Genomic DNA, 27,566 nt, shown 5'->3' on the forward strand with positions numbered 1-27,566 from the left:
TTAAGGATTGGTGCCTTAAGGCCTGAAATAGCAGTGGATTAACTACTACCCATGCTTAGTAATGAGTTTCTTGGCCTTCAACTCCGGATTTCATCTCCTTACGATCGATGCGATCTTCGATTGACGCGCATCTTGGGCTGCTCTCCCACCAATAACCAAACCCTTTCAATTAAACTAAATATCCCTCTTTTTTTTGCCCCTTCAAACCCGCCTACACTCACTCCGAAACTACTCGACCTGCTCCCTAATAACCTGCGACATGGCGCACGGCGCAGAAGACTGCGCAACTGTCCTGGAGCATTTTGTTCATGATGCAGCAAATCTTCCCGCTGAGATCAACCACTTGATGGAAGAAATTCAAGCCAAAGACAAAATCATGCAAGAATGCAGAGCAACCATCAACTCTCGCGATGGAAGCATCCAAAAGTTCATCAAACTCAACGGTAGTCTGGCGCCCAACCCCAAAGAAGAACAATATAGCAAATCCGTCCTCCAGAACCTCGACCGCAGCCGACAGCTACAAGAAGAAAAAATACAACTCAGTGACAAAGCCTGTGTCCTGCTTGATCGCCAAATCAAGCGACTAGATGTGCGCATCCGCGACCTAGTCAACGAAGGTTTACTCACAAACGACCCTCCTCTTCCTTCGCTCTTCGATAGTAAGACCAACTACCGCGATCCACCCCGTGCCTTCTTCCCGGACTCCAACCCCTCCGAGCCGTCCACCTACACCACCCCTCTTAATCCGACCTCTGGAAATACAAATCCCATCCTAGCCGCCGCACAGCGTCTGAATCAGTCCACTACCCCCCGCCCTGTTCCCTCGCTCGCCGTGCAAGCCGCTGCTCGGAGCTCTGCTCCTGCTACACCAGCCGGAAATACAGGCGTGCACCTCCAACAACGCCAACGCGAATCCTCTGCTGGGGCAGTGGATAGTAAACGCCGGCGCCTGAACCACCCGTCTCTAAATACTCTCCCAGTGGCCTCATCGAATCTCCGTCAATCCTCTATGGGACCAGGTACTCCGAAAGCCGGTACCCCAGTCACTAGCCGCGCGGGTAGTGCAGGCCCACGAGCAAGCGGAGCGATCAAAAAGCCTCTTACCAAGAAAGTCGCGCCACACCAGCAAGTTAAGAAGATCAAGGCTGCCTCCAGTGGGAAGCCGAGCAAACGGTCTTCCAGCACTGGCCATCGGGTGAAATTGTCGAAAAAGTCTCCTAATGGGGAGGGCGAAGAAGATGAGGACTCGCTGCTGAGCAGCGCAGACATGTCCGACTCGGATAAGAGCGACACCGGTGGCGGCGAGGATGATATGGAAGATGAGGAAGAGGAGGAGGAGGGAAATGAGGATAGCAAGGTGTATTGCACCTGTCGCACTGTCAGCCATGGTGATATGGTGGCGTGTGATAATGACAGTTGTCCGTATGAGTGGTTCCATTGGAAGTGTGTCGGTTTGACTAGGGAGCCTGTGGGAACATGGTTCTGTGATGAGTGCAGAAAAACGCTCGGGAAGTAGCTTGGCTATTCTTATTATTTGGTATTTCTCTTTTTTTTTTGGTTATGGTTTATATACCCACGGCGTTGGGCAGGCAACAGGTTTCAAACTTCAGGTTTATTGAAGAATATCAAGACGTGCATGTCTGTACTTTATCTCACTCTTTCTGATGCCATAATTGTAGTGATTATAGTGAATAGGTAGTAGGTAAGATATGAGGTCCTTGGCAAATTGAAGTAAAGCATCTGCGCTGCTTTAATTTTTGAGCAAATGATATAATCCAAGAAACCCAAGTTGGTATTCATCTACAGGACAGTTCGAACATTTAGCATATGCCCATTCGTGAGAGAAGGTAGAGCAAGACCGCAATCGCCCACAAGAAGTGGATGCCAAGGGTAGAAGTAATAAGTCAACGCCATCGCTATGCACATAAATCCCTTTTTTGATTTCCTCCCTTTCATCTTCCATGCAAATGTGCGGACACGAGGTAGCCGTGTCAGTAATCAAGTACAGAGTGAGGGGGTAAGTAATGCTCTCGCTCTTGGGGACTGACGAGATCACATTTCAAAGCCTTCGGTTGGATGGCTTTAATAAACCCGAAAAGCCAAAGTAGTGCTTTTAAAACCCGAGATTCTTTTCGAACCAGGGATCAAAGTATTCACAGGTTTCCGGGCTGATGGCTCCACCGGGCGTGCAGAGCCGGAAGCTTGGGCACGGACCACAGGGAGATTCAGTCATACCGTTCTTGCCCAGGTCCCTGGAGGACCGAGGCTCTTCGCCACCATCCAGAGGCTTGCGGGCTTGGTTTGCCTTGACGGCTTCGGGATTCTTGAGGGATTTGTAATACTTGCCATCGTTGAGTGCGACTAGTTTCTTGTCAAAGCACAGCATATTAAGCAGTTGAATTATACTCTCCGGGGTGAGTTGAACTGGGGTAATACCACTCTCGTTGACGGCACGGGTGATAGCTTCGGGAGTCGGGTATCCAGGGTAGTTTGCAGGATAAGGAAGGAAGCATTTCTCTGCGGATTCGGGCTTAATATCCACCTTGCCGCTGATGGTCTTGATCCGCTTGTTAGACCGACCGCGGTCAGCGGGGCCTTCGTACCAACTCTTGCGGCTAACGGTGTACTCGATGTAGCCTGCAACACTGTTGATAAAGTTTGCGTCCAACACGCCGTCGGTGAACCATGCGCCTCCGGTGACATCTTCACTGGGTGCCAAACCAGCCAGCATGTACATCTTCTTTGTGGGGTGTTTGACATTGTGGACGGTTTTGATGTAGTTTTTGCCTTCGAGGGCTTTTAGGCAGCGGTCAAGGATGGACTTGTGCAGATTTGTGCGGGATTGGATGTTGCGGATCCAGACGCCAGAGCGGCCGCTGGAGTGAATGACACCAAAGACTAGGCCTTCATCGTCGCTAAGGTTTTGGAGTCTGTGGTGAAGAAATCGTTAGTCTTCGTTGCGCCGACACATGCAAGTCTCGGGTTATCTGGCATACTTCTCAGCATCCTCACGAGCGACAATGCGCCAGACAAGGCGCTTATTCTGTCCTTCGAGGAGTCGGAACAGTTTCTGGTTGACCAGGGACTGGGCGCATTCCAGTAGGAGCGAAACATCGTTGTTGGGGATGACAGAGACACTCAGGAGGTCTTGTTGATAGAATGAGTGGTCCGCCTCAAACTGATCGACACAGGCATCGTAGAGCTGCGAGGCAAGCTCTTTCACTCGAGACCCCGCGGCGGCCATGGTCGGAAAGTTGGAGTAGGGAACGGAGGAGTCAGACTCAATTTGTGAGGTGGAGAACGAAGGATCAGGGGATCATTGGAGAGGGTGAGATGGCATTGTTCGAGTCGAGCCTCTTGCAAGAGCAGGAGAAGTTAGAGCAGCATGATTGTCTCGCTCGTGTGAGTCAGTGGTCGAGAAAAATTATGAATCACTGTGTTTTTTTGGCGACTTTTTCGCAGCGGGGATGTCGGGCTTCCTATTTGGTACTAGCGCAACCGGAGCTTTACAATTTGACTTTTGTATGGCCTCAGGCACGAATTTCAAACGGAAATTTCCAGAAGATCGCGGTCTTTAGTGAGCTCATAATCCGACGACTGGACCCCAGTCAAAGTTCACTCTTTCATATACCCCATCTTCATTTACCTACACATCTCTCACCATGGCTGACGCTTTGAAAGCTGAGGGCAACAAGGCCTTCTCGGCCAAGGACTACCCGACTGCTATGTACGTTACTACCCCGCCTTTGTTTGATGTTTGAAGCCTTGGAGGCTGGTGCTGATATAGAGGTAATTATAGTGAGAAATTCACTCAGGCTATCGCCATCGAATCCGAAAACCACATCCTCTACTCCAACCGTTCCGCTGTCTACGCTGCTCAAGCCGACTACCAAAAAGCTTTGGATGATGCCGAGAAGGCTATCGGTATCAAGCCCGACTGGTCTAAGGGCTATGCCCGCAAGGGAGCTGCCTACAAGGGCCTCGGAGATCTATGTAAGAAATCACAGTTAATTGAACTTCTAATTTGAGTCAGCGGTGACTGATTGTGCATAATTAGTGGCCGCACATGACGCATACGATGAGGCCTTGAAGATCGAGCCCGAAAACGCACAGGCCAAGTCAGGAATGAGCGCTGTTCAGCGCGCCATCAACGCTGAGGCCACTGCCGATGGTGTTGAAGACCCCAGCGCCGGTCTCGGCGGTATGTTCAACGACCCGGGACTCTTCCAGAAGCTTGCCAGCAACCCTAAGACCGCTCCCCTGCTTGCCGATGCCGAGTTCATGGCCAAGCTGAAGAAGATTCAACAAAACCCGAACAGTGTTGGAGAGGAGATTCGCGACCCACGTTTCCTCTCGGTGATGAGCGTGCTTCTTGGAATCGATATGAACTTCGGCGGTGAGGGTGGTCCCTCTGGTGCCCAGGATACCGCCATGCCCGATGCCAAGCCTGCTTCGCCGCCGCAACCCAAGAGGGAGCCTACACCCGAGCCAGTGGATGAGGAGGCTCTTGCCAAGAAGAAGGCTCAGGAGGCCGGTGATGCGGAGAAGAAGATTGGTAACGACTTCTACAAGCAGAAGCAATTTGACCAGGCCATCGAGCACTACGAGAAGGCTTGGGAGTTGCACAAGGATATTACCTACTTGAACAACACTGGCGCGGCTAAGTTCGAGAAGGGCGATTACCAGGGCACTATTGAGACCTGTCAGAAGGCCGTCGAGGAGGGCCGCGACCTGCGTGCTGACTTCAAGACCATTGCCAAGTATGATGAATTTCCTCAACTTTCGGCATAAATCACTCACTAACTGGTTTCCTAGGGCCTATACCCGTATCGGCAGTGCTCACGAGAAGATGGGTGACCTCACCCAGGCCATCGAGTTCTACCACAAGTCGCTCACTGAGCACCGCACACCCGAGGCCTTGGCCAAGATGCGTGCCGCCGAAAAGACCAAGTCTACTACTGAGAAGAACGCCTACATGAACCCCGCCGAGGCTGAGAAGGCCCGTGAGCTCGGTCAAGAGAAGTTCCAGGAGGGTAACTGGCCCGCCGCCGTAGATGCCTTCACCGAGATGACCAAGCGCGCTCCCTCCGATACTCGCGGTTACTCAAACCGTGCCGCCGCCCTTATCAAGTTGATGGCATTCCCCCAGGCCGTGCAGGACTGCGACACTGCCATTGGTCTCGACCCTAAGTTCATCCGCGCGTACATGCGCAAGGGTCAGGCTCTCATCGCCATGAAGGAGTTCAACCGCGCTCTGGATACCTTCACCGAGGCTGCCGAACACGATGACGGCTCTAACCGTCGCGAGATTGAGCAACAGCAGCAGAAGTGCCTCGATGCTCAATTCAGCGCCCGTGCTGATGAGACCGAGGAGCAAACTTCTGCTCGTATCCAGAACGACCCAGAGGTATGTTTTACATGAATTCTTTTTCTTAATATTATTTTTGCGATACTAATCCTTTTTTTTTCCCCTTCAAGATCATGTCTATCCTCCAGGACCCTGTCATGCAAAGCATCCTCCAGCAAGCCAAGAACGACCCGGCTGCGCTGCAGGAGCACATGCAGAACAGCCAGGTGCGCATGAAGATCCAGAAACTCATGGCCGCTGGTGTGATCCGTATGGGTCGGTAAATTTTATCCTTTTGCAGGAATGGAGTATAACGCAACGAATTCAAGATGTGACGAGCTGTCTTGCAGGTTATCAATTACTTCAAGTTTCAAGGTTCCAACCTTTCAAATGTTTATCTTAAAATCATTTTCTTCAGAGTTTCTTAGCATGAAATATCCCATAATTCCATTATGTCTGTGGCAGAGTTGGTTCCTCAAACATTGGAAAGTTTCAATTCATACCTAGTAGTAGTGACTAATAGTAAAAATCAAACTTGTCCAGATGGTTGAATCGCAGGTGGTTTTTGGTTATTCTCCTCTTTGGATCAAGAGATGATGTGCCATTTTCCAAACATTTGAACGCGAGGAACTACGTATTCTAGTATACTAGTACATCCTAGCGTAGTAAAAAGGCCAGTTAAATCGAATACGATGAAGGAACTGGATTTATTGCCGCTCTGAGCAAACCTGAAGGGCCTGGTCAATGAGAGAAAAAAGTTCAAAGTTGCTTGAAATCGTCAACGCTTTATATTGCCAGCAATCGCCTCATCCTCCATCAGATGGGCTTGTGGTTTAGTGGTATAATACTCCCTTAGCATGGGAGTGGTCCGGGGTTCGATTCCCCGCGAGTCCATTTTTTTTTATATATTTTTGTACCTTATACCAAGATTCAGTTTCCATTTTGGATACGAATGCCCCACATATATAAACCTGGCATCTTAGAGGATAAGTTATCGCGCTAATCTCGGCTTTGGTGGCGCATACATCCATGGTTCAATTCAGATACCAGGAGGTATTAAAGTTACAGCTGGGTATCAACACGAATCAAATACTCGATAACCTTGGCTCCGATCGATCGTGTGCATCGATTGATATGTAGTGCATCGTTGCGTATTCTACCTACGTGTGCTGTACATGTAGTTCCAGGTTCCAATGTTGGATTGACTTCAGATATTCATGTGTGCCCAGGTGGTATTCCCACATTGGTTCGTGCCTGGAACCGCAACTGAAATCTTTTTATAAACTTTTCAAACATTCAAATATTGAATTCAACGTCAACGCGCTAAACATTGAAGTGGTTGAAACAGGTACCTAGTAGGTACTACATATATATGCACTGGATGTATTCCAACCTTCTTGGATATATATATCAATTGATTGATGTCCACTTGAGCACTGACATGGATGCTTGGGCATCCACGGATCTGGACATCTGGTAGACCTCAAGCACTTGACATCTGGAGTGCTGTTGTCAACAGTATAGATACCTGCATGTGTTCAATGTTATATGTACCTTTTTTTTCTGGATTAATTCCAACCTTCAAATGAAGCTTCCTTGAACTTTTTGAATGTTTGAAGGTGGATTTGAATATGAAACTTTCAAACAAATGCACATGTGTACATACTACTGTTAGGTATGACCAACATTGAATATCTAGGTATCAATCCATCCAGGCCCTCAGCATACATATATGTGCTCAAGTAAATGTAGGTAAATTATGTACCAGGTAATGTACTAGTTGACCTTGAGTTGTGTCGGATATCTAAGATACATATATGGATAAGCCTTCGGCCTTCAGTTTGAATTTGGTGATTGATTGATGCAGGCGCACCACCTAGGTAGCGGTCAATATATATATACCACACATTTGAACAGTCCAATGACAAGTACTAATAGCGTCGATAGCAGATCTCACAGCAGGAAAAAAAAAAAGGAAAAAAAAAAGGTATGTTTAAACCTTGAACCCTAACCGAAAAAGAATAGGAAGACCGAAGCTGATCAGTGGGGAACGAGGGGCCCAAAGCACCCCCCCCCAAGATCCATGGATTGACATGACGGTGGGAACACGATCCCACAATAGCGTCACACACGGAAAGCCGTGCAAAATATTTCCAGTATTGTAATTCATATTTGATACCCGAAGTGAACAGAAAAATGTGATATCAGTGCAAGGGGCTGGGATTAGGTGTGATGCCCCTCCAAAGACAAAAGAGACAGCAAAGTTCTTGTACCCGCACGTACGCCAGCCCCGGCTAAATAACTGATAGATCGAAAATGGGCCAGCCCCGGTCTGAATGTTTTCTGCATGGCCTGCAGACACAAAGCAACACGGGTAACGAATCAGGTGTGATGCAGTTCGGCATGGGGGCATTGAGTCTTGACCGATATAAATCCGCTATCTACGATAGATTGGATAGCACGAGCTACTGCTTACAATTTTTTTTTTTTTTGGAAACCATGATGGTAAATACTGGTAAGGACAGTGTAATAATTGTATACTCCTCACTGTCTACTTTCAAATCGGATTGGAATTTAGCGACTAGTGTAATCCACAGTGGATTTGGGGCGATCTGTGTGAACATCCAGAGTCCCAATCGGGGGTTAGGGGCGCGAGGAGCGACTATCGATTTGGGAATGTTTATTATGTAGGTGTTGTGCCACGTGTACTACATATGGTGATTTTGATTTTGTTCCTTGAATTTCCTTGAATTTAGGAGTTAAACGAAGGATGCGGATGTACACCGTTCGGGTATAACGGGAATAAGTTGGAAATTTAGTGTATCGCATCTTAAATTAATATTGCAGATATTGAAAAGAAAGGTCACAAATTCGATAGAAATTAAAATTTTCCCATGTGGGTTGAGTATGTGTACAGTATATAGGGCTGGTCCAATTTTCCCCTATCTTGAGCCACTTTCGCTCCAGAAAAGGAAATGTGGCGGTGCGTACTCCATCGGACAAGTTCGATAGTTCCACACTAGTTTAGGTAGTGTGGCTGGGAATGGGTTCGTGGGTTTCTGTGTTAGGTTAGCGAGGAGAAGAAAAAAAAAGAAAGTAAAATAGGAGCTCACATTCATGTTCCACTATAAGCTTTGGTTATGAAGAGTTTTTTCATTTCTGTCTTTTCTTTTAAAAGAAGCGACCTTGGAAAAATTGAATTCTACATGTATAGTAAGAATGAAAAAAAAAAAAATAGAGATGGTTTTTATATGGCAAAACCTTGGAATTCAGGTACTATCCCCATACTGGAATAGTAACAGGCCAAGTACGTCACTGATCTTTAAAGGCCGATCCCTACATGTAACTCCTGATGCGCTCTAGGCTCCAATGAATTCATTATACATCCTTTTCTAATGTCATTGCGGAGCAACTTGGTTAGCATTATTTCATTATTTCATTCCGTAATTTATTAAATTGTTTCTTGACCGGAAAACAGTATATGGTGACCCAGCCACAGCTCCATTGACGCAACCGGGTGATTCCCCGAAAGCTTTCCTCTTCCCCCCCCCAATTGGTCTCTCTCCACTTTCTTCCTTTCTCTTTCTCCGAAGACCCTCTTTTGTGTATTTTCATTTTTCGCTTCTTTTTAATTTCGTATCTTCATCTTCACCCTCTTCAGGTGTATTGCAACATCTTAAAAGACTATCTTTCGTGTATAGTAAGCATTATCACATTCCCGCCCCCTCTCTTCCCCTCACCCAAACCCGGCTACATTCCCCGGACCGATTGCGTTGGTCCCGCATCACACCATCCATGGATTCCCTAACCGTTTCTCTAGGCACACCACCAGTCATCAATTCCCATCCATCCATCCTTTCGTCGTTACAGAGGTGCACACCGCCAAGATGGCGTCGGTCCAGGCGGAGAAGACAGAATTGAAGGAGCAGGGAATGGTCGAGGCGGCCGTTGATTTGACCCAGGATCCCACCTCCAAAGTTAACCCAAACACCGTGGAAGAGGCGCTTGTAAAGGAGACTCAAGAATCAGGAGTTCCTGCATACCAATTCGACCCCGATGCTTCACCGGAAGACAAGGCTGCCGCGGCTCAAGCGGTAGGTACTCGATCTAGGAGAATTCAGTCATACAAACCGAGGGGGTGGTTCTAATTATCTTCCAATTTCTAGCGCTTGCCTCCAGGTTTCCATCATGAGAAGAAACCAAAGGGAATTGCCGTCATCACGGATAAGGTACGAGCTCCACCAGACTTGAACACACGCGATCGATGCTAATCTGCGTAGGATGACGGGAAAGCGGATTACGACCTTCCCCCACCACGATCGGCCACCGCTCTTATCGCCGAGGATGCCAATGCGCCCGAGGGGCATAAAGGGGATATGAATGAGGACATGAGATGGGCGCGCGATCGCACTGGTTGGGAACCTAAATTTCACGAAGAGCGGACCGCCGAGGAGGAAGCAGAGGGCACGTTGCTTGACCATCAAACATTTTTGGAGGGCCGAATCTCGGAAAATCTGTATGGCGACTGGTACCACAATGCTGGTGTAATTGCCTTTGCGTGTCTGAGTTCATGGATTATTGCTATTTTCGGCGGTGGTGTAGGCTGGGTTCTGCTGGTGATGGCGGCATGCAGCACCTACTACCGTACTTCGCTCCGTCGCGTGCGCCGCAATTTCCGTGACGATATTAACCGGGAAATGGCAAAGGCTCGCTTGGAGACCGATACTGAAAGTCTTGAGTGGATCAACAGCTTCCTCGTCAAGTTCTGGCCTATCTACGCGCCGGTTCTGTGCGACACCATTATCAGCACCGTGGACCAGGTGCTGAGCACTTCGACCCCCGCATTCTTGGACAGCTTGCGCCTAAAGACCTTTGTCCTTGGTACTAAGCCCCCGCGTCTCGAGCATGTCAAGACCTACCCCAAAACTGAGCCCGATACCATCATCATGGATTGGAAATTCAGCTTCACACCCAACGATACCATGGACTTGACTGCGCGCCAGCTCAAGAATAAGATTAATCCTAAGATTGTGCTGGAAGTTCGCGTGGGTAGGGGTCTTGTCAGCACGGGCCTCGATGTGATTGTTGAGGATATGGCTTGCTCGGGCTTGATGCGCGTCAAGGTCAAGTTGCAAATTCCTTTCCCGCACATCGAGCGTGTGGATGTTTGTTTCTTGAGCAAACCCGAGATCGACTATGTCTGCAAACCGCTTGGTGGTGACCTCCTTGGTTTCGATATCAACTTTATTCCTGGTCTCGAGAACTTCATTAAGGAGCAGATCCACAATAATCTGGGACCCATGATGTATGACCCGAATGTGTTCCCGATTGAAATTGCTAAAATGCTGGCTGGAAATCCCGTGGATCAGGCTATTGGTGTTGTCGCTGTCACCCTCCATGGGGCTAATCAGCTCAAGAACCCCGATAAGTTCGCTGGCACTCCCGATCCCTACGCTGTTGTATCCTTGAACGGTCGAACGGAACTGGGTCGCACCAAGACTGTTCACGATACCGACAGTCCTCGCTGGAACGAAACTATCTATGTCATTATCACTTCTTACACCGACGCACTTGCTATCAAGGTCTTTGATTGGAATGAGTTCCGCAAGGATAAGGAACTTGGTGTTGCTTCATTCGGATTGGATAAGCTCGAGGCAGAGCCTTTGCAAGAGGGTGTCACTCTGGAGGTCCTTTCTAGTGGCCGCCATCGTGGTGCTATCCAGGCAGACATCCGCTTCTTCCCCGTCATTCAAGGTAGAAAGCTGGAGAATGGAGAGACCGAACCCGCTCCAGAGCTCAACACCGGTATTGCGCAATTCACTGTTGAACAGGCCAAGGATCTTGATGGTTCCAAGGGCTTGGTTGGCAAACTGAACCCCTACGGTATTCTGTTGCTGAATGGAAAGGAGATTCACACTACCAAGATTCTCAAGCGGACCAACAACCCTATCTTCCAGGATGCCGCCAAGGAATTCTTGATTACTGATCGCAAAAACGCTAAGCTTGGTCTGATTCTTAAGGATCATACTGACTTGATGGCTGATCCTATCATTGGCCGATACCAAATCAAGATAAATGACATGATTAAGATGCAAGAGCAGGGCAAGCAATGGTTCCATCTCAATGGAAGCAACGGTGGACGTGCCAAGTTGCTCCTGAACTGGAAGCCTGTTGCCCTGGGAAGTATCGCTGGTGGTGCTGGCTACATTGACCCTATCGGTGTGATGCGTTTCCACTTTAAGCGTGCCACTGACCTGCGCAACCTGGAGGCCATGGGCAAGTCTGACCCATACGCCCGTGTCCTGCTGTCCGGGTTAGCCAAGGGCCGTACTGTGACTTTCCGGAACAACCTGAACCCTGAGTGGGACGAAGTTGTGTATGTCCCTATTCGCAGTGCTCGTGAGAAACTCAGCGTGGAGGTTATGGATGAGGAGACCATCAATAAAGACCGTACTCTCGGCTGGACCGAGCTGAATGCGTCCGACTTTGTTCATGAAAATGAGGCCGGCGAGTTTGAGATCGATGATGAGAAGCAGCCTATCTCCAGCAACCTCCATATTGGATCTGGTCCCAACAAGGGTGTCATCAATTACACTGTTGCTTTCTTCCCAACTGTTCCTGTGGTGAACCCCGAGGACGAGGTCGATGAAGAGGAAGGAGAGAAGGAGAAGGAGAAGGAGGGTGGCGCCGAGGTCCCCTCAACACCCCTGAAGAGCACTCACTCCAAAACTGCTAGCGTGGATTCGAAGGCTTCTAAGGCTTCCAAGCCTCTATCCAACGGAAAGGCCCCCAATGGTACCTCAAATGGGGAGCCGACCACAAATGGTCGTGCCAGTCTTGAGACTAGTCTTTCTCGTACGCTTACCGGCCGCGACTCTGAGACTGCATCTGTCAGGTCTATGAAGGTGGTGCCAAAGACGTATGTTGGATCGGACGATCTCAGCAAATACGAGTCTGGGTTTATCGTCTTCAAATTCCATGAAGGCCAGCTGGCTCACAGCAATGTGCAGTTGGAGGTTCTGATTGATGATTACATGTTCCCCGCATACACCTCTCCCAAGATCCACTCAACTACTTTGAAGACCTCGGATCTTGGCGAGGCCTTTATCCGCGAGCTGGAATTCTCCAAACTCACTCTGCGTCTCGTCAGTAAGGATGACTCCAAAGAGAATAACGAGGAACACACCGTCGCAAAACTGACCGGTGATACTTTGCCAACTCTGCAACGAATCCTGTATACCCCCACTGAGCTTATCCTCCGCTCCAACTCCGGCGAAGTAAGCAAGGTCACCGTGAGCGCTCGCTACATTCCTGTACAGATGAAGCTCGATCCTCTGGAGAGCATTAACAACATGGGTAACTTGCGTGTTGATGTTTTAGATGCTGCGGATCTGCCCTCGGCTGACCGAAACGGCTTCAGTGATCCTTACTGCAAGTTCCGTATCGGAGAGGACAACAAGGACGTCCATAAGACCAAGGTGCAAAAGAAGACTCTTCATCCATCTTGGAATGAGTTTTTCGAGATCCCCATCAAATCTCGCATTGGCGCCAACTTCCACGTCGATGTGTACGACTGGGACTTTGGTGATTCCGCCGATTGGCTGGGTGCTTCGCCGATTGACCTTGAAGGATTAGAACCCTTCCAGGCCCAAGAGGTTACTCTCCCTCTGAACGGCAAGTCGGGTGTTATCCGCCTGAAGTTGCTCTTCAAGCCCAACTACGTAACTCGATCTCGGCAGGGCTCTGCCACCTTTTCAGGCACTTTTGCAATGCCCGGCAAGGTTATTGGCGCCCCCGTCAAGGGTGTTGGATACGTTGGTGGCAATGTGGTCCGGGGTGCTTCATTTGTTAAGCACGGCTTCATGTCCCGCATCCACAAGCCCAAGCACAGTGATGCTGATGCTGTTTCTCTGGCAGAAAGCGCCAATGAAAATGGCAACAACGGCTCCCCCTCGGCCGGCCTATCTCCCTCTGCCGCTCTGGTAGATAGTAATCCCGGATCTGTCACTCCGACTAAGGAGCACAGTCGCAACCGCAGCACTGCATCTCAGTTTGGCGACAACCTGAGCGTGATTGGAGGCGCTGGTCGTGGCGACAGTGGCACCGCGCACATCACCATTGTCTCGGCATCGAACTTCCCTGCTTCCGCACACCTACGTGTGATTGTACGCGCACAGGGCTCCAAGGGCATGAAGGAACTCCACAAGACCAAGGCTCAGAAGGCCAGTGGTGATATTGTGACTTACGATGATACTTTCAAGGTTCCCCACGCTACTGCCGATGCGATGTACCAAGTCCGCGTTGTCAACCACTCAACCTTTGGCTCCGACGATATCTACGGCGAAGCCTCCTTCCCCGTTGCTGATCAGGGCTCTGACTCCAACCAAGATAAGCCCATCAGTGTCGGTCCTGGCTCTGTGGTTATTCGCTCTAGCTTCACTTCATCAGAGTCCAGCTTGCGCCCTACTACTTCGCATTCCACTGCGGGCCCTGACGCGGATGGATCCGAAAGCCCAGATTCCCGCAAGCCAGCTCGCCGCAGCTTCCTCGGCAAGCGAAATGTTAGCGGTGTTTAACTGAATGTGGGAACTGAAATTATAGACTCTTGTCTTTTTTTTCTCTCTCTCTTTTTCTCTTAAGCTACGAATGAGGGAGGTATGGGTCAAAAGAATAAAAAAAAAACCACAAAAACCAAAAACCAAAAAACCTTGAAAAACCTCAAATGACCTGTTTGCTTTGGGATCGTTGTTATGTGATATCCTTTCGAATTTTTTTAACGCATTTTCTGTCTTGTCTTCCTTTGATCTGGCTTTGATTTCCCTGTTCTGAAGGTTATGTTTGTATTCATGCTGGGTCTCGTTCGAATAGCGTGTAATGATTCTTCAAATGATTCCGACCCATACTTATTGTTTGATTTATATGCGACCTGTTTTGGGGGGTATATATGGGTAGGCCCGTATATCGAGTCAATAATTGATATCTTTTCAATGAATGTACGTTGATTTGTCAATTCTCCAGATGAAAAAAAAACCTACTAGTAGCATGAACCAGCAAGATTGAATAGTGGTGATGGCCACCAGTTGGCTATAGGTGTGAAAGCTACGTAATCATAGCCCTATGGGGTACATGAAAAACAGGGGTCCAACACCATCTCCATCATTTTACTGTACTTCAGCAACTAGTTCCCCCCCCCCCCCCTATTCAATGTCAATCCAAGTTGAGATCTCCCCTAAAATCCCCGTTGTAGCCTGCACAGCCCCTTTGACATGAGGATCTACATCTCCCGTCGAAGCTTTGGGTTCGGGTCAAATGTACCGTGGGTGCATCCGCCGGGTTTGGAATTCTCAGAAACAAAGCAAGAGGTTAAAGCATTCAGGAGTATAAGTTATAAGTTATAACCCCATAAAAGGGACAGATTTGACGTATACAAATCAATAGCTGTCGTCTATTTCAAACCACGAAAGCTCCTATTCTGGAAGCTATTACGTAGGCAATTTCCGGCTGGTTTACTGGTCTGGTGGAGAGCTTTTGATTAATTTGGCTCCACCTATTTTATCCGAATCGTGTCTAGTTTCTGAAATCCTTGGTTAGAACCGATTGAGGGGAATTCTATTTTTTAACAATATCTTGGTTTTTTTTGCAAAGTGTGAATCTGGAACAGTTTCAGGGATGAGGGTAGAAATTTCAACCTGGGAATCTTTCCCAGCTTGCGGGATCCTGGAGATTGGTGGCTCCGGTATACTCCGTATGTGCTTCCGTAGCCTCAAATGTTCACAGAATCACCATTGAATGATTGATTTGATACAATAAGATTTCATTTTTTTTTTCCAACTAATCCGTGTTGTTCAATTGGTTTAATCGGTTTCTATTTTCTATTTTCTACTTTCTATTTTCTGTTTTCTAATTTTTGAGGATTATTTTATTAGTCTGGACTGGAGATCCTGATCAGCTGTGTTCCCGAGCCTTCTCTCTGGTGCTTATGTCCTTTCCTGCATAGTTGTGATAGGTCCCGATGTGGGAAGAGAATGGCATCGGGTCACTGCATTCCGTAGATATAATTAGAACTGATACGAATTTGGGCTGAGGAGGTTATAAGTAGCGAAAACCAAGAGGTTCTTACTAAGTAAACCAGGTGCATGGGTAAGAGAGAAATCATTCTAGTTCATGGATACGGTGAAACTACTGCAAGCTATTCGGTTCTAGCCAGGCAAAATGTCTCTGATATCTCATTCTTTTTACTTCTTTCATTTCTTGGCGATAAACTCGGGCCCAATTCCAGATTCCAGGCAACGACACCCGGTGGGGCCAATGGATCCGGTGGGTATTTACCACGGAAAGCCCATTCGGGTGGAACTTGCAAAGAAAGGGGAGAATCGTGTGGGAATGGTCTGCTCCAATCGATTCTGGAACTTGAAATCGAATCCTGGATTTTGCTGCTGTTTCCACTGTATGTACGTGTGTTGGGAGAAAAGTACGTAGAGTCCAGAGATGAGGAGTAAAAACCCCCACGGCAGAGTATTCTGCCCCCCCTTTACTTCCCCTTTTTTCCTTGTTTTTTTATTTTATTTTTATTTTCCCCTTCAGCTCTCTTCTGTTCCCTTTCTCCTTTTCCCCTTTATCCAAGGTTTGACAGGACCCTGTTACTTACTCGTAGACCATCGGCATCTCTTACCGTGGATTCGGATACGGTGTACTTTTGTTATGACTATTGATTTTGATTTTATAACGTATTCTAATGTATACTCATATATTGTTTCTATAAACAACTTCGGGGAGCTCGGTCTGAGTGACACGGACCGTTATGGTGAACGTGCAGAACGTGCCAAAGTGGCTGGATGTCAAGTAAGGAGGGCATCTGAATTTATCGTATTGAGGGTAATGATGTATGTTAGATGTATCTTAGGATGTCACTAGAAAGTACTTGTGTTTTGGTATTTGATATTTCTTGCCCAGTCAAGTGTAATACTCCTCGTACGTACCATAACAGGTTGCACAGGGATCATAAATATCACGTTACTCCCCCACCTCTTCCCCTTCCCCTTCGTCTTTCCCTCCAAGCTTTTGCCTCTGGAAATCTCAATGCTGCAGAGCATTGACAATTGATTCACAATCCTGGTAGGTTTGCCGCCACAATACTCCTCTTTTTATCTATCCGCCCACGCCAATGACGGCAGCTTGTCGACATCCCGTGGCTCCTTGACCCGAGCTGATCGACATCCGTGGCAAAACCCCCCTCATTCAAGAAAAAAAAAATACATTTGCAGCCACGTTAGCTTGAGCGATCCACGCTAACCTTTTTATTTATCTTTCAGCTTTTCCCTTCAAATCCCAACCTTCCTCCTACACACTCTTACCCCCACATTTAATAATCATAATGGCCGGCAAGGCACTCCCTACCCACCTTCGGGCCCCTGGCGCCGATGCCTCCTCTGGCTTTGAGGGCAAGCACCATGGAAAGTCCCAGTCGCACATGGTAAGTCAAATCAGCAATCAATCTTTTCAACACTTCGCTGCGAGAGGTGAGGTGATGAGGTTCCTGGAGGGTGAGATCACAGGATGAAGCTCCGTTCCTGCTTGTTTTGGGAAGTAAGCACAGTCGCACCTGCTTGTTTTGGGGAGTTCGGAACAAGACAAGTTGGTGCTGGAACGGGTTTCCCCTCCCCCTCCTCCCCTCATCTTTCCTCGTATCGCGCTCTACTACCTTCGATCACGTCTTTTCCAACACCCGTACTCTTCATTTTGTTGTCAAATTCGTGCACCCGTTCCTTGATTTCAATCCTCAATCCTAATACCGAACCCGAACCCCTCCTTTTGTTGTCTTGTTACCTCGTCTTGTCCATTACCCCTCTTTTCTTTTTAATACATATCTTGGCCTATCATGGATCCCGAAACCGCAGCGCTGACCCTTATCGCCTCCAACCAGGCTTTCGAGAATGCCTCCACCAGCGTTGCTGCCTCTCAGATGCGCAATGCCCTCAACGCCCTCGCCGATAGTGTCCCCGAAGGCAACGAGAAGAAGCGTTTCGAGACTGAGATGGACAACTTCTTCGCCCTGTTCCGCCGCTTCCTGAACGACAAGGCCAAGGGTAACGCTGTTAAGTGGGAGGGAATTGCTCCTCCCCAGCCTTCCCAGGTGGTCGGCTACGAAGAGCTCGGTGCGGAGGCCTCCGTGGAGTTCCTCAACAAGCTCGCCGTGGTCAAGCTCAACGGTGGTCTCGGTACCTCCATGGGCTGCGTTGGTCCCAAGTCCGTCATTGAGGTCCGCGAGGGCATGTCCTTCCTCGACTTGTCCGTGCGCCAGATCGAGCACTTGAACCGCACCTTCAACGTCAACGTTCCCTTCGTTCTCATGAACTCCTTCAACACTGATCAGGACACCCAGTCCATCATTAAGAAGTACGAGGGTCACAATGTCGATATCATCACCTTCAACCAGTCCCGTTACCCCCGTATCATCAAGGACTCTCTCCTTCCTGCCCCCAAGAGCTTTGACGCTCCCCTTCAAGACTGGTACCCCCCCGGTCACGGTGACGTGTTCGAGTCCCTCTACAACTCCGGCACCCTCGACAAGCTGATTGAGCGTGGTATCGAGTACATCTTCTTGTCCAACGCTGACAACCTGGGTGCCGTTGTCGATCTCCGCATTCTGCAGCACATGGTTGACTCCCAGGCCGAGTACATTATGGAGTTGACCGACAAGACCAAGGCTGATGTCAAGGGTGGTACCATCATTGACGAGGATGGCAAGGTCCGCCTGCTCGAGATCGCCCAGGTCCCCAAGGAGCACGTGAACGAGTTCAAGTCTATCAAAAAGTTCAAGTACTTCAACACCAACAACATCTGGATGAACGTCCGTGCCATTAAGCGTGTTGTGGAGGAGAACGAGCTGGAGATGGAGATTATCGCCAACGAGAAGTCCATTCCCGCTGACAAGAAGGGTGAGGCTGATCAGGCCATCTACCAGCTGGAGACCGCTGTCGGTGCTGCTATCCGCCACTTCAAGAACGCTCACGGTGTCAACGTGCCCCGTCGTCGTTTCCTTCCCGTCAAGACCTGCTCCGATCTTATGGTCGTCAAGTCTGACCTGTACCGCCTGGAGCACGGCCAGCTGGTCATGGATCCCAACCGTTTCGGTGGTGTGCCCGTCATTAAGCTCGGATCGGACTTCAAGAAGGTCTCCGACTTCCAGAAGCGCATTGGTAGCATCCCTCGCATTGTTGAGCTCGATCATCTGACCATCACCGGTGCCGTCAACCTTGGTCGCAACGTCACCCTCAAGGGTACGGTCATCATTGTCGCCACCGAGGGTAGCACCATTGATATTCCCCCAGGATCCGTGCTTGAGAACTGCGTTGTGCAGGGTAGCTTGAGAATCCTCGAGCACTAAAGAGTTGTCCATTAAAATCTAATATCCTTTTTTTTTGACCGCTTTTGGTCCATTGGCTTGGCATGAGGATACAGTCTCCGATCACAGTGTGAATGTTCTGTTGTGGGAGGTGCATTCGTGGCTACGGGAACCCATGGAGTATGCAAAGCATGAGCTTGTTTTACATTTGAATAATCCAGCGTTTGTCTTTTTTCTTCTTATTGTCCGTCTTTCATGCTGGTTTTGACTGCATTGGGATTGTCGGTCTTTTTTCCTTTCTTCTATACAAGCACTTTTGTCCAGGACTCCGAGCCAATGCCATCCTTTATCTCATACCTACTTTCAGCTCCACTTGAATTATCGTAGTATGTTTGAAAATACCCCATAATTGCCTGGGTATATATCAGTACATCTGGAGTCATATTCCAAGGTTCAAGAATCGAGTGAAAATTGTGCTTGTAGTCCTCACTAGACGTTATTCTATGTAGGAACATTTGAGGTTGTTTTTTTGTCTGTCTGCAGGCAACCACCTGGGCATCCATTGGATCCATATATACCTTTCATGTCCTGAATACGGATTACATGAGCCTGACTGTTTGAACACATGCACCTGGGCACCTGGGCAGCTGAGACTTTGAATTCAGACCGAAGACCACGCATGCAATGAACACTGCATTTATTGCTCAAAATTGAAACCACTCAATAGAAGTTGTATACTAGTAGTACATTGGGCCTATATGTCAACTGGTATAAATTCCCCAGTATCCCAGTAGTAAACAGGGCCCCCATCTACGAGTTGACTACCACTTACAACTTCTAGGATCTCCAGCATTTAGTTCTACAGTGCTTTCTGCTAACGTTTGAGCAAATCGTTAATTGATTGATACACCCCAACCTTAGAACCCCTATCGAACCCTTGGAACAGCTCAAGTCATGCCTCCACGGGCAAGAATGCCCCAAGCGATCCCAGCACGAGACCCAAGGAGATTCTCACGCGAAACAAGGTCTTCAGACGATGAAAATTTCTTCGTCCAAGCGGTGAAAGTGGTAATGCAAACTGATCACGCCGAGATCTATCTCATCATTGTTCAAGGTATCTTTTCCGTCTGCCTCAGCATGGACTGGTGTATTGAGCTCGCTATCAGGACTTGTTACTACGATACCCCTCGTGGACAGACCGCCAGCATCACTCTTCCCGTGCGCTGGATGTGGACGGTGGGTAACTATATCAGGTTTATACGTACGAAGGGGAGAGATTTGTATCAGCGACATTCCACCGGGATGGGGTGTCGATTTTGGGTGTAAGTATTCCACGTCGTTCCCAGAGGCTATGATGAGTCCTTTCCAAAGGCCGCTAAACAGATCTAAATATAGGAATACTGTCATCAATGACTTGGATCAGCAAGATGGTCCCATTGCTTCTTTCGATCATGCGTGTTCGCGTCAAGCGCTTGATTTCTTGCGATGTTATTATTACGGGCAGGAACAGGAACCGGTGTGTCGGCCCCAGGAGATTCTTCATGGGACTTTTTTACCTCGTCCTTGATGTTGTTCAAGGTTTAATTTGGTCATATTTTCATGCCATGGCACTGATTACTATGCGTGGTTGTGTGAGCTGGATGGTGGATGCTAGGCTAAACGCAACAGATAATTCTCAAGACCTCGAGGAAGGGTGCATGGGTTTAGCTTGAAATACATGTGGTTTATCTCATGAATTATCTTCAATGTTTTGAAAATACGGAAAGGTACCTATGATGCCGTATTTCAAGTTGAAACTCCAGTGCTTCAGCTCGGGTTGAATTGGTTAAGAGACAACATTGAATAGAGCAGGTTCGGCATTCTCCTCCGACGTATGATATTCGTTATATCTCCTTTCAAGGTTCAAGAGGCTTGCTTCAGTCTCTTTGAATGGCCGACACCAAGAACTGGAAAGCAACTAGAATATGTATATGTAGAAATCCCAACTAGTTTTTCAACTCAAGTACTCTTCCTTGTTGGACTAAACATTTGAAAGAAAGACAGGTTATACCTTGCTAATGTACTACAAACATGAAATTCCCACTTGCATTTGAATGTTGTCGCTGGGATAGGCGGGTGTTCATCCCGGTGACTTCATCCTGCGTCACTGGCCACTCATAGTTCTGGATATTATTTCCCCTTTTCATTATCCCTGGAGATCAACTTGCTTTTTCCCTCTCTCTCTCGCGACAAGTCCTATTCAGAAGTTTTTCTTGCTACGTGTGCCAATGCTAGTTGTACAAGCTATTGATTTTTTTTAATTGAATTTTTATTTACTATCCACCTTTTGTCCTACATCAAGTTCCAGCTCTCTCGCCTTGACCCTGTTGCCGCCGCCATCATGAGGCGGTCGCCCACGTTGGATATGATATAACGCTTAGCCCATCACTGTGGCTATTCCATGCCTGTGCCACCGCCACTTTCGAATGTCTTTTCTCTCTCCCAGACAGGAGACGGTGTCTGATCGCCTTCCTTGCATCTAGCACTGTACATATCGGTGAAAAACCTGGCCAACGACTGTATATTTTATGCCGGCACGCATGTTACGCTGTTACGCTGTACGCTATGAATGATCAACATTATAACGCTACATCTGGCTTGTCACCGACTTCGGACCATGGGAGTCCTACGAGGGACGACGCTAGGTCGTCGGTATCAAACCATTCGTGGAAAAAGAGGGTATCGACGGCATGTTTGGCTTGCAAGAAGTCGAAACGAAAGGTATGTCCCAACATTGAACCCCTTTCCCTCATGATATGAATCCATAATACCATCAAGAAATCCATGGATATCTCGAGATCACGGAGCTGAGTATGAAATTTGGATGCTCAGTGTTCCGGAACGCCGCCTTGTGAAAACTGTCGTGCTTTTCAACGCACTTGTATTTTCGATGAATCACTTGATCAACGACGCCGGGTTGCAGCCAAACGTACAGCTGATGAGCTGGGCTATCACCGTGACCTTCTGAATGATCTCTTTAAGCTTGTCCGTGAGGCAGATGAGTCTTATGCTTTGGAGCTGCTAGAAATAATTCGACGGAATGCTCCTCCCCATGAAGTCAGATCTTACATTGATAAAACACTGGCCATACTGGGTGCCGATAACACCACCCCCCGGGAGACAGTGGCCAGGTTGGAGGATGTGCGTCACTTTCTCAGTGTCGAAGCTGATGGACCTGCCTTTCGAAGCAAGGTCATGGATATTCATTATCTTTGTGATGAAGCTCCGTTGAAAGTACCTGCACACCCATGGACGACTGTCACGGATGACGCAGACTTGGTGTCAAATCTTGTCTCACTCTATTTCACCTGGGATTATCCATTCCAAGGAGGGTTGGATCGAGATGTTTTCTTGAAACATATGGTTAGTGGGGATTTGCGGTCGGAGTTTTGCAGTCCCTATCTGGTAAATGCGATGTTGAGTAATGCCTGTGTAAGTGTTTGATTTGGCGTTGGCGTTGTCTGCATGTGCATGGCTGCTGATTCGGAACAGTATTTCTCGGATTTCTCGGAAGCATATGTTGTCCCAGGGAAGATTGCCTCGAAAGGCTGTGACTTCCTCGCTGAAGCCGAGAGATTAAAAGAGCTCCAGAGTCCTCAACCTAGTCTTGTCTTATTACAAGGGACACTTCTCATGTACGAGAGGTATGCCATGTCGCACAACAACGACCTCGGATATTTCACACTGCATGAAGCGATCCGAATCGGGGAATCCCTGGGCTTGGTTGGAGACAAAGGACCAAGAATAGCATCCGGCCAGTTATCCAAAGACATGGATTTGTCCTGCAGAAGGGCAGCGTGGGGACTCTTCAATATTGACACGTAAGTGAAGGTCGAGCTTTTTTTATTATTGAATTCTTCTTTAAAGAAGGCTAATGCAGGAGGTTCTAGGACAATCCATACTGGTTTTCTCAGATCATGTTTAATCAATCAGGTCAATCTCCCCCGTATTGAAGATGACCTCTCCACGGTTCAGCCTCAGTGGACTCCTTATCCGACACATCGAAAGCCGCGCCCATCATACCTCAAACCCTTCTTCGATGAAGCGTGCAACTTATCCACGATTGCGCGTGATATTTCACATACTATGTTTGCAGGTCATGCTCGGGATAAGTCTCTTCAGCGCCAGAGTCGAGAGTTGTTATACGAGCGACTGTTAAGGTGGCAGGCTTTGTTGCCTGATGCTTTTGCGACATCAGATCCGCCACCACATATCATACTGTTGAGGTAAGGGAGCGAGAGAGAGAGAGAGAAAATTGATTCTGAATTAATAAATGACTGACTTTTTTCATTTGGTCTCTACGAATATAGAATGCGATACCATACCTTGACCATCAATTTATTCAGCTGTATCTCAGACAGCGAATTTTCAAGCATTACATCTGATGCACCGCATACGCCTGAAAGCCCTCCCAGGCAAACCCCCGAATCCAAATATAATGCCTGGGAGGTTACGCAATCTGCAGCTCGGGGTATAGCTGAACTCACCCAGCTACATCGACAGGAATATGGGCTAAGCCGAGCACATCAATTCGCCATGTATGCGATCAACCTAGCGTTATTTACCCTGTTGGAACAAGAGGACTTTGATGTCCTTGACCAGGATTTCTTGTCTCTAGCCAGCGCCTTTTCCATTGTCGCAAGTCGATCGGCACTTGGACGAAACCTGTTTCACATCTTCCGACAATCCGTGCGAGCCAAGGCCCAGGGTGATCGGATCCGTGGGGCAAGCTCCATATCGGATGAGTTGAAGGACCTATTTGATGAGGGATCAAGTGGGAGAGGTCATGATCGCTTTGATGATTATGCCGAGGGGCTGGAGAAGCTAAATCAAGAGCAAAAATACCATGGTATAGGAGGGGAAGGCGGTACCAACCTCCAGGATTATCCTGGCATGGGACTTTCGGATATGCTTGATCGATATGAAAGTCTAAGTCTGGGAAAAGATGACGTTTTCCTGGAACGATATCGTCCCATGGGATGCTGAATGCTTATTGGAAACTCTTCTCCCTTCTATTGCAGGAAGGAGGAGATTGGAATGAATAAGTGTCTTTTTTTTTTTATTCCCGCCTTTCCACGTCTCTCTGTATCCCCCAGATCCCAAGGGCTCGCTTCAGCTGCCGACAGCCAATTCCGATTCAGCTTCCGACGATCTTCAGCTTATCTCGACCGTTATGGAGATCAAGTGCCTCTCTTTTCCCTTGAACTTGGGACTTGATTGGACTTGATTACACTTCATTGGAGGATCCTTATAGAAATGTGGAGTCACGGGAAGCTGACCTAAATCTGACGTCAAAAGTGGTTTTCCTGACCCACAAAACGCATCAAGTCAGCGTCTTTCCTTGACAGGTTCACTTGTTCTCCCTTCAGAGAAAACGGCACAGTGGCGGGAGAAAAGCGGGGGGGAAAGGAGGATGATCATAACTTGCACTGGTGTAATTTGTCAATTATCTCTGGATTTTTGTCCCTTTTTGTTCCTTTCGGTTCAAATTCTGGTCAACCTGGGTCACTCCTGGGTCACTCTTGGATCAAAATCTGAACCGGTCACTGATGGTCACGAGCTCATTTTTTTTTAATTGCCGTTTCACCTATTTCTCCTACTCCTAACTTTTGCCCTTGTTCAACGTCCCTTTCTATCGGTCGCTCCTTATCTTAAATTTTACATCAATGTGGCCATGACTCCCTCAAATGACAATTCAATTCGCGATGAAGCTATTCCGACTAGCACGGCACCCTGGCCAAATACGAACCCGAGCCCTCGATCATCCATTGCCCCACAAGACGTTATCTATGTGGGAAACCCGCCGTTTACGCCACATACGTTAATTCAGAACGCCTTTCCCACTTTCGGCCCTACCCCGTCAGCCTCCAGCACAGACCCAAATCAGACCCCTGATTTGATACCGCTCGAAAAGGTCGCGATCCCTCGTATAGCTAGCGCCAACAATGCACAGGCACGTCGACGCTCGGTGCGGGCATGCGAATCATGTCGGCAACGAAAAACAAAATGCGATGGTAAACGACCCAGCTGTGGTCAATGTATATACCACAACAATCAGTGTGTCTACGAAGAAGTGAAGCGAGTGCGTGACGAGAATAAGATCAAGTCCCTCACGAATCGTGTGGAAAAGTATGAAAAGACCTTGCGCAGCGTTCAAGGAGAGGTCGACGCTCCCACCGCACGCAAAATCAGGAAAGTTCTCAAGGTGAGCCAAATCAAAACTATGAACCAGTCTCATATCGCATATGCGTCAACTTCCTAGAACTGGCACATCCATTTTGGATGCGGTGACAGTTGGTTAACGTAGGTACCTTTTGTCTCTAGTGCAAAGACGGAAGTTTCTCGAAACAGCCCCAAAAAGACGAGGACTCCGACTCCGACTCGTCGGTGGGGTCTTTGGAATCCGTCGATGTAGTCGGCGAAGATTTGAATCGCAATGAGCAAAGCCGCGCTGCCGGTTATTTTGGAAAGAGTTCGGAAGTTTCTTGGATGCAGAAGCTGGAAGATAGTGTTGGAAGCACCAGTCGTGAAATGTCTGACTCTCCTCTCATGGGCCATGTGGAAGGCCAGAACGGAGATTCTGCGTCTCAGAATGATAAGATTGCAAAGGATATCCCCATTGCGATGATGAATTATCATATGGATGATTTGGACATCCCAATGGTGGATAATCAGTCGGACCCGTTCGTCATGCCGCCGAGAGATCTAGCCGACGAGTATTTCAATGCTTATATGTTATTCGTCAATCCTTTTTTCAATGCCATTCGTCAATCTACCTTTACACAGCAATATCTGCAGTTCTTCAGTCGACCGCCTGGTCCGCCACGCAATTCTGACCCCCCAAGGAAATGGCTAGCGGTGCTGAATATGATTTTTGCTATTGGATGTCGACATTGCCGATTAATTAATCACACCAACAGCGGTATTTATGATGATCATATTGTGTTTTTGACGCGAGCTAGACAGCTGAGTCTACACGAGAATGTTCTTTTCGAGCATACCGCACTTCAACAGATACAGTTAGAGCTTTTGGTTGCTGTCTATTTGCTTTGCACGGGTCAGATAAATAGGTATGTTCCGTTCCCCCCCCCACTTCTCTCATATGTATTTTTCTTTATATGCTGACCGGTAGTTACAGGGCATCCAAATTCGGCAGCATGGCGCTACACTCAGCGATCTCTCTTGGTATCAACCTACGTCTCCTAGATGACAGAACAAATCATGCATCAAAAGAAGCCCGTTCCCGCCTGTGGTGGTCTATCTATTCATTAGAACACCTTCTCACCTCAATGCACGGTCGAGTCTCCGGTGTCGGAGAGAGTCTCTGCTCAGTTCAGCTCCCCACCCCGGTGGAAGAAGAAGAATTTGACGAGCCAGAGATTCGACGCTTATTCCAAAACGAACGAGCCAACAACATCGAGTTCACCGCCACACTTTTCGAAAAACTCAACCAACCCTCCTCAACCCCCGCTTGGACATTCACAGTCCCAACCAGTCCATCCCTATTCTTCCACTATTTGGTAGACCTCTTCCTGATCTCTCAATCCGTTCTGAACAAAGTGTACAGCATTGAAGGGATCCGCGAAGGCTCAAGTCAAACGGAATACCGTCTCCAAAAATACGCTACACGAATGGACCGCTGGCTCGCAAAGGTACACCCGAGTTACCAATTCACTCAACCAGAGGCAGGTCCATGGCGTGTGAATCACGCCAAACTGGACGATGAATCCCTACCTCATACCCGTGAACGAGTCTGTCTGGCACTGAACTATTACTCCGCCAGAATAACACTCTGTAGACCCTGTCTCAGTCTACATCAACGTGCCACGATCCCAGCAGAAAAGATGCCCCGCGCGAAACTGCGCGCTGAAATGGCCACGAATTGTCTACAGGCATCTTGTTCGCTCATCTCCACCTTCCCTGAGCAAATCGACATCGCTTGGCTTGCGCGTGTCACCCCTTGGTGGAGTGTTCTTCATTTCCTAATGCAATCTACGACTGCTCTACTTTTGGCTTTGGTATACTGCTCCCCCGAAAAATCGGAACAGGGGGCCCAACAGCAAGCGGAATACCCGGCTAGCCTATCTGGTGCACCGTATCCGTCGCTATTAGAATCGGATTTGAAAACCGCACTGGCAATGTCCAGAAAGGCTCTTTCGTGGATACATGCGATGGCCTCTGTGGATATGGCAGCCTACCGGGCATTCAAATTGTGTGATAGTGTTGTGAGGAGAATTGCGCCTACGCTGGATGTTGATTTGGAAGATTGGCCCCTTGCGGAGACCCTGGCCGGGGGTGAGGTTGAGAACGGAGAAGCATTTCAGATTGATTCGAGGATGGAAGGATTGGAAGATTTGATGAATTTTGAGGCTGCGGCTACTTTAATTGATAATTAAATACCCATCATACTCGCAGATAGTTAGGTACATACCTCGTTGAAGCCCTCAAGTGCTTGATTTACCTATGGATCCTCTTGTAAGCCCCGGAGGCTATTCTTTTTGTGTCTTTTTCATGGTCATTCGAGTGGGAACATTTGAATGTTGTAACGTGGAATGTTGAACATTGAATCAATGGTTTCAACCTTGGAAGCCCTGGAGGTTGTTCCAAGGAACCTTCAAGGTTCCGATACCCACAAGAACATTGAACGTTTTCGCCTCAGATGCCTGCATGTGGTGTATGTACTCATGTCCACCGGTGGCATTTGCACAGGTGGTGGGACAACAGTGCGACAATATTGCCCAGAAATTTGGAGCCAAGTGTGACCAGTACAATGAAACTTGAATTAGGAATATGTACTACAACATTAGATATATATGCCGATAAAAGAAAGGAAAA

At 48.1% G+C, this 27,566-nt stretch overlaps 7 protein-coding genes across 7 annotated transcripts; 6 read left to right on the forward strand and 1 right to left on the reverse strand.

Moving 5' to 3' along the window:
• Positions 1–259: 259 nt before the first annotated feature.
• N7466_005312 (putative PHD finger domain protein) lies at positions 260–1,516 on the forward strand (the record flags this gene model as incomplete). The annotated part of the gene is made up of 1 exon (XM_057164709.1): positions 260–1,516. The coding sequence occupies one exon, from the start codon at positions 260–262 to the stop codon at positions 1,514–1,516; it is 1,257 nt and encodes a 418-aa protein (XP_057023390.1).
• Positions 1,517–2,113: 597 nt separating this feature from the next.
• N7466_005313 (RPC34 RNA polymerase subunit family protein) lies at positions 2,114–3,244 on the reverse strand (the record flags this gene model as incomplete). The annotated part of the gene is made up of 2 exons (XM_057164710.1): positions 2,114–2,930; positions 2,997–3,244. The coding sequence occupies 2 exons, from the start codon at positions 3,242–3,244 to the stop codon at positions 2,114–2,116; spliced, it is 1,065 nt and encodes a 354-aa protein (XP_057023391.1).
• Positions 3,245–3,662: 418 nt separating this feature from the next.
• sti1 (Hsp90 cochaperone STI1) lies at positions 3,663–5,631 on the forward strand (the record flags this gene model as incomplete). The annotated part of the gene is made up of 5 exons (XM_057164711.1): positions 3,663–3,727; positions 3,800–3,993; positions 4,058–4,760; positions 4,816–5,407; positions 5,479–5,631. 5 exons carry the CDS (start codon positions 3,663–3,665, stop codon positions 5,629–5,631), a joined length of 1,707 nt encoding a protein of 568 aa, XP_057023392.1.
• A 3,603-nt stretch (positions 5,632–9,234) lies between these two features.
• On the forward strand, positions 9,235–13,923 carry N7466_005315 (uncharacterized protein; the record flags this gene model as incomplete). Its single annotated transcript, XM_057164712.1, has 3 exons — positions 9,235–9,441; positions 9,514–9,576; positions 9,628–13,923. 3 exons carry the CDS (start codon positions 9,235–9,237, stop codon positions 13,921–13,923), a joined length of 4,566 nt encoding a protein of 1,521 aa, XP_057023393.1.
• Positions 13,924–16,721: 2,798 nt separating this feature from the next.
• ugp1 (UTP glucose-1-phosphate uridylyltransferase) lies at positions 16,722–18,734 on the forward strand (the record flags this gene model as incomplete). The annotated part of the gene is made up of 2 exons (XM_057164713.1): positions 16,722–16,820; positions 17,271–18,734. 2 exons carry the CDS (start codon positions 16,722–16,724, stop codon positions 18,732–18,734), a joined length of 1,563 nt encoding a protein of 520 aa, XP_057023394.1.
• A 2,562-nt stretch (positions 18,735–21,296) lies between these two features.
• N7466_005317 (uncharacterized protein) lies at positions 21,297–23,717 on the forward strand (the record flags this gene model as incomplete). Its single annotated transcript, XM_057164714.1, has 5 exons — positions 21,297–21,452; positions 21,564–22,163; positions 22,224–22,552; positions 22,622–22,957; positions 23,042–23,717. The coding sequence occupies 5 exons, from the start codon at positions 21,297–21,299 to the stop codon at positions 23,715–23,717; spliced, it is 2,097 nt and encodes a 698-aa protein (XP_057023395.1).
• A 688-nt stretch (positions 23,718–24,405) lies between these two features.
• Positions 24,406–27,127, forward strand: N7466_005318 (Zn(II)2Cys6 transcription factor; the record flags this gene model as incomplete). Its single annotated transcript, XM_057164715.1, has 3 exons — positions 24,406–24,936; positions 25,056–25,801; positions 25,870–27,127. The coding sequence occupies 3 exons, from the start codon at positions 24,406–24,408 to the stop codon at positions 27,125–27,127; spliced, it is 2,535 nt and encodes an 844-aa protein (XP_057023396.1).
• Positions 27,128–27,566: the final 439 nt, after the last annotated feature.

The sequence above is a fragment of the Penicillium verhagenii genome (assembly GCF_028828195.1).
Source record: "Penicillium verhagenii strain IBT 33310 chromosome Unknown utg000005l_segment0_segment0, whole genome shotgun sequence".
Taxonomy (NCBI): domain Eukaryota; kingdom Fungi; phylum Ascomycota; class Eurotiomycetes; order Eurotiales; family Aspergillaceae; genus Penicillium; species Penicillium verhagenii.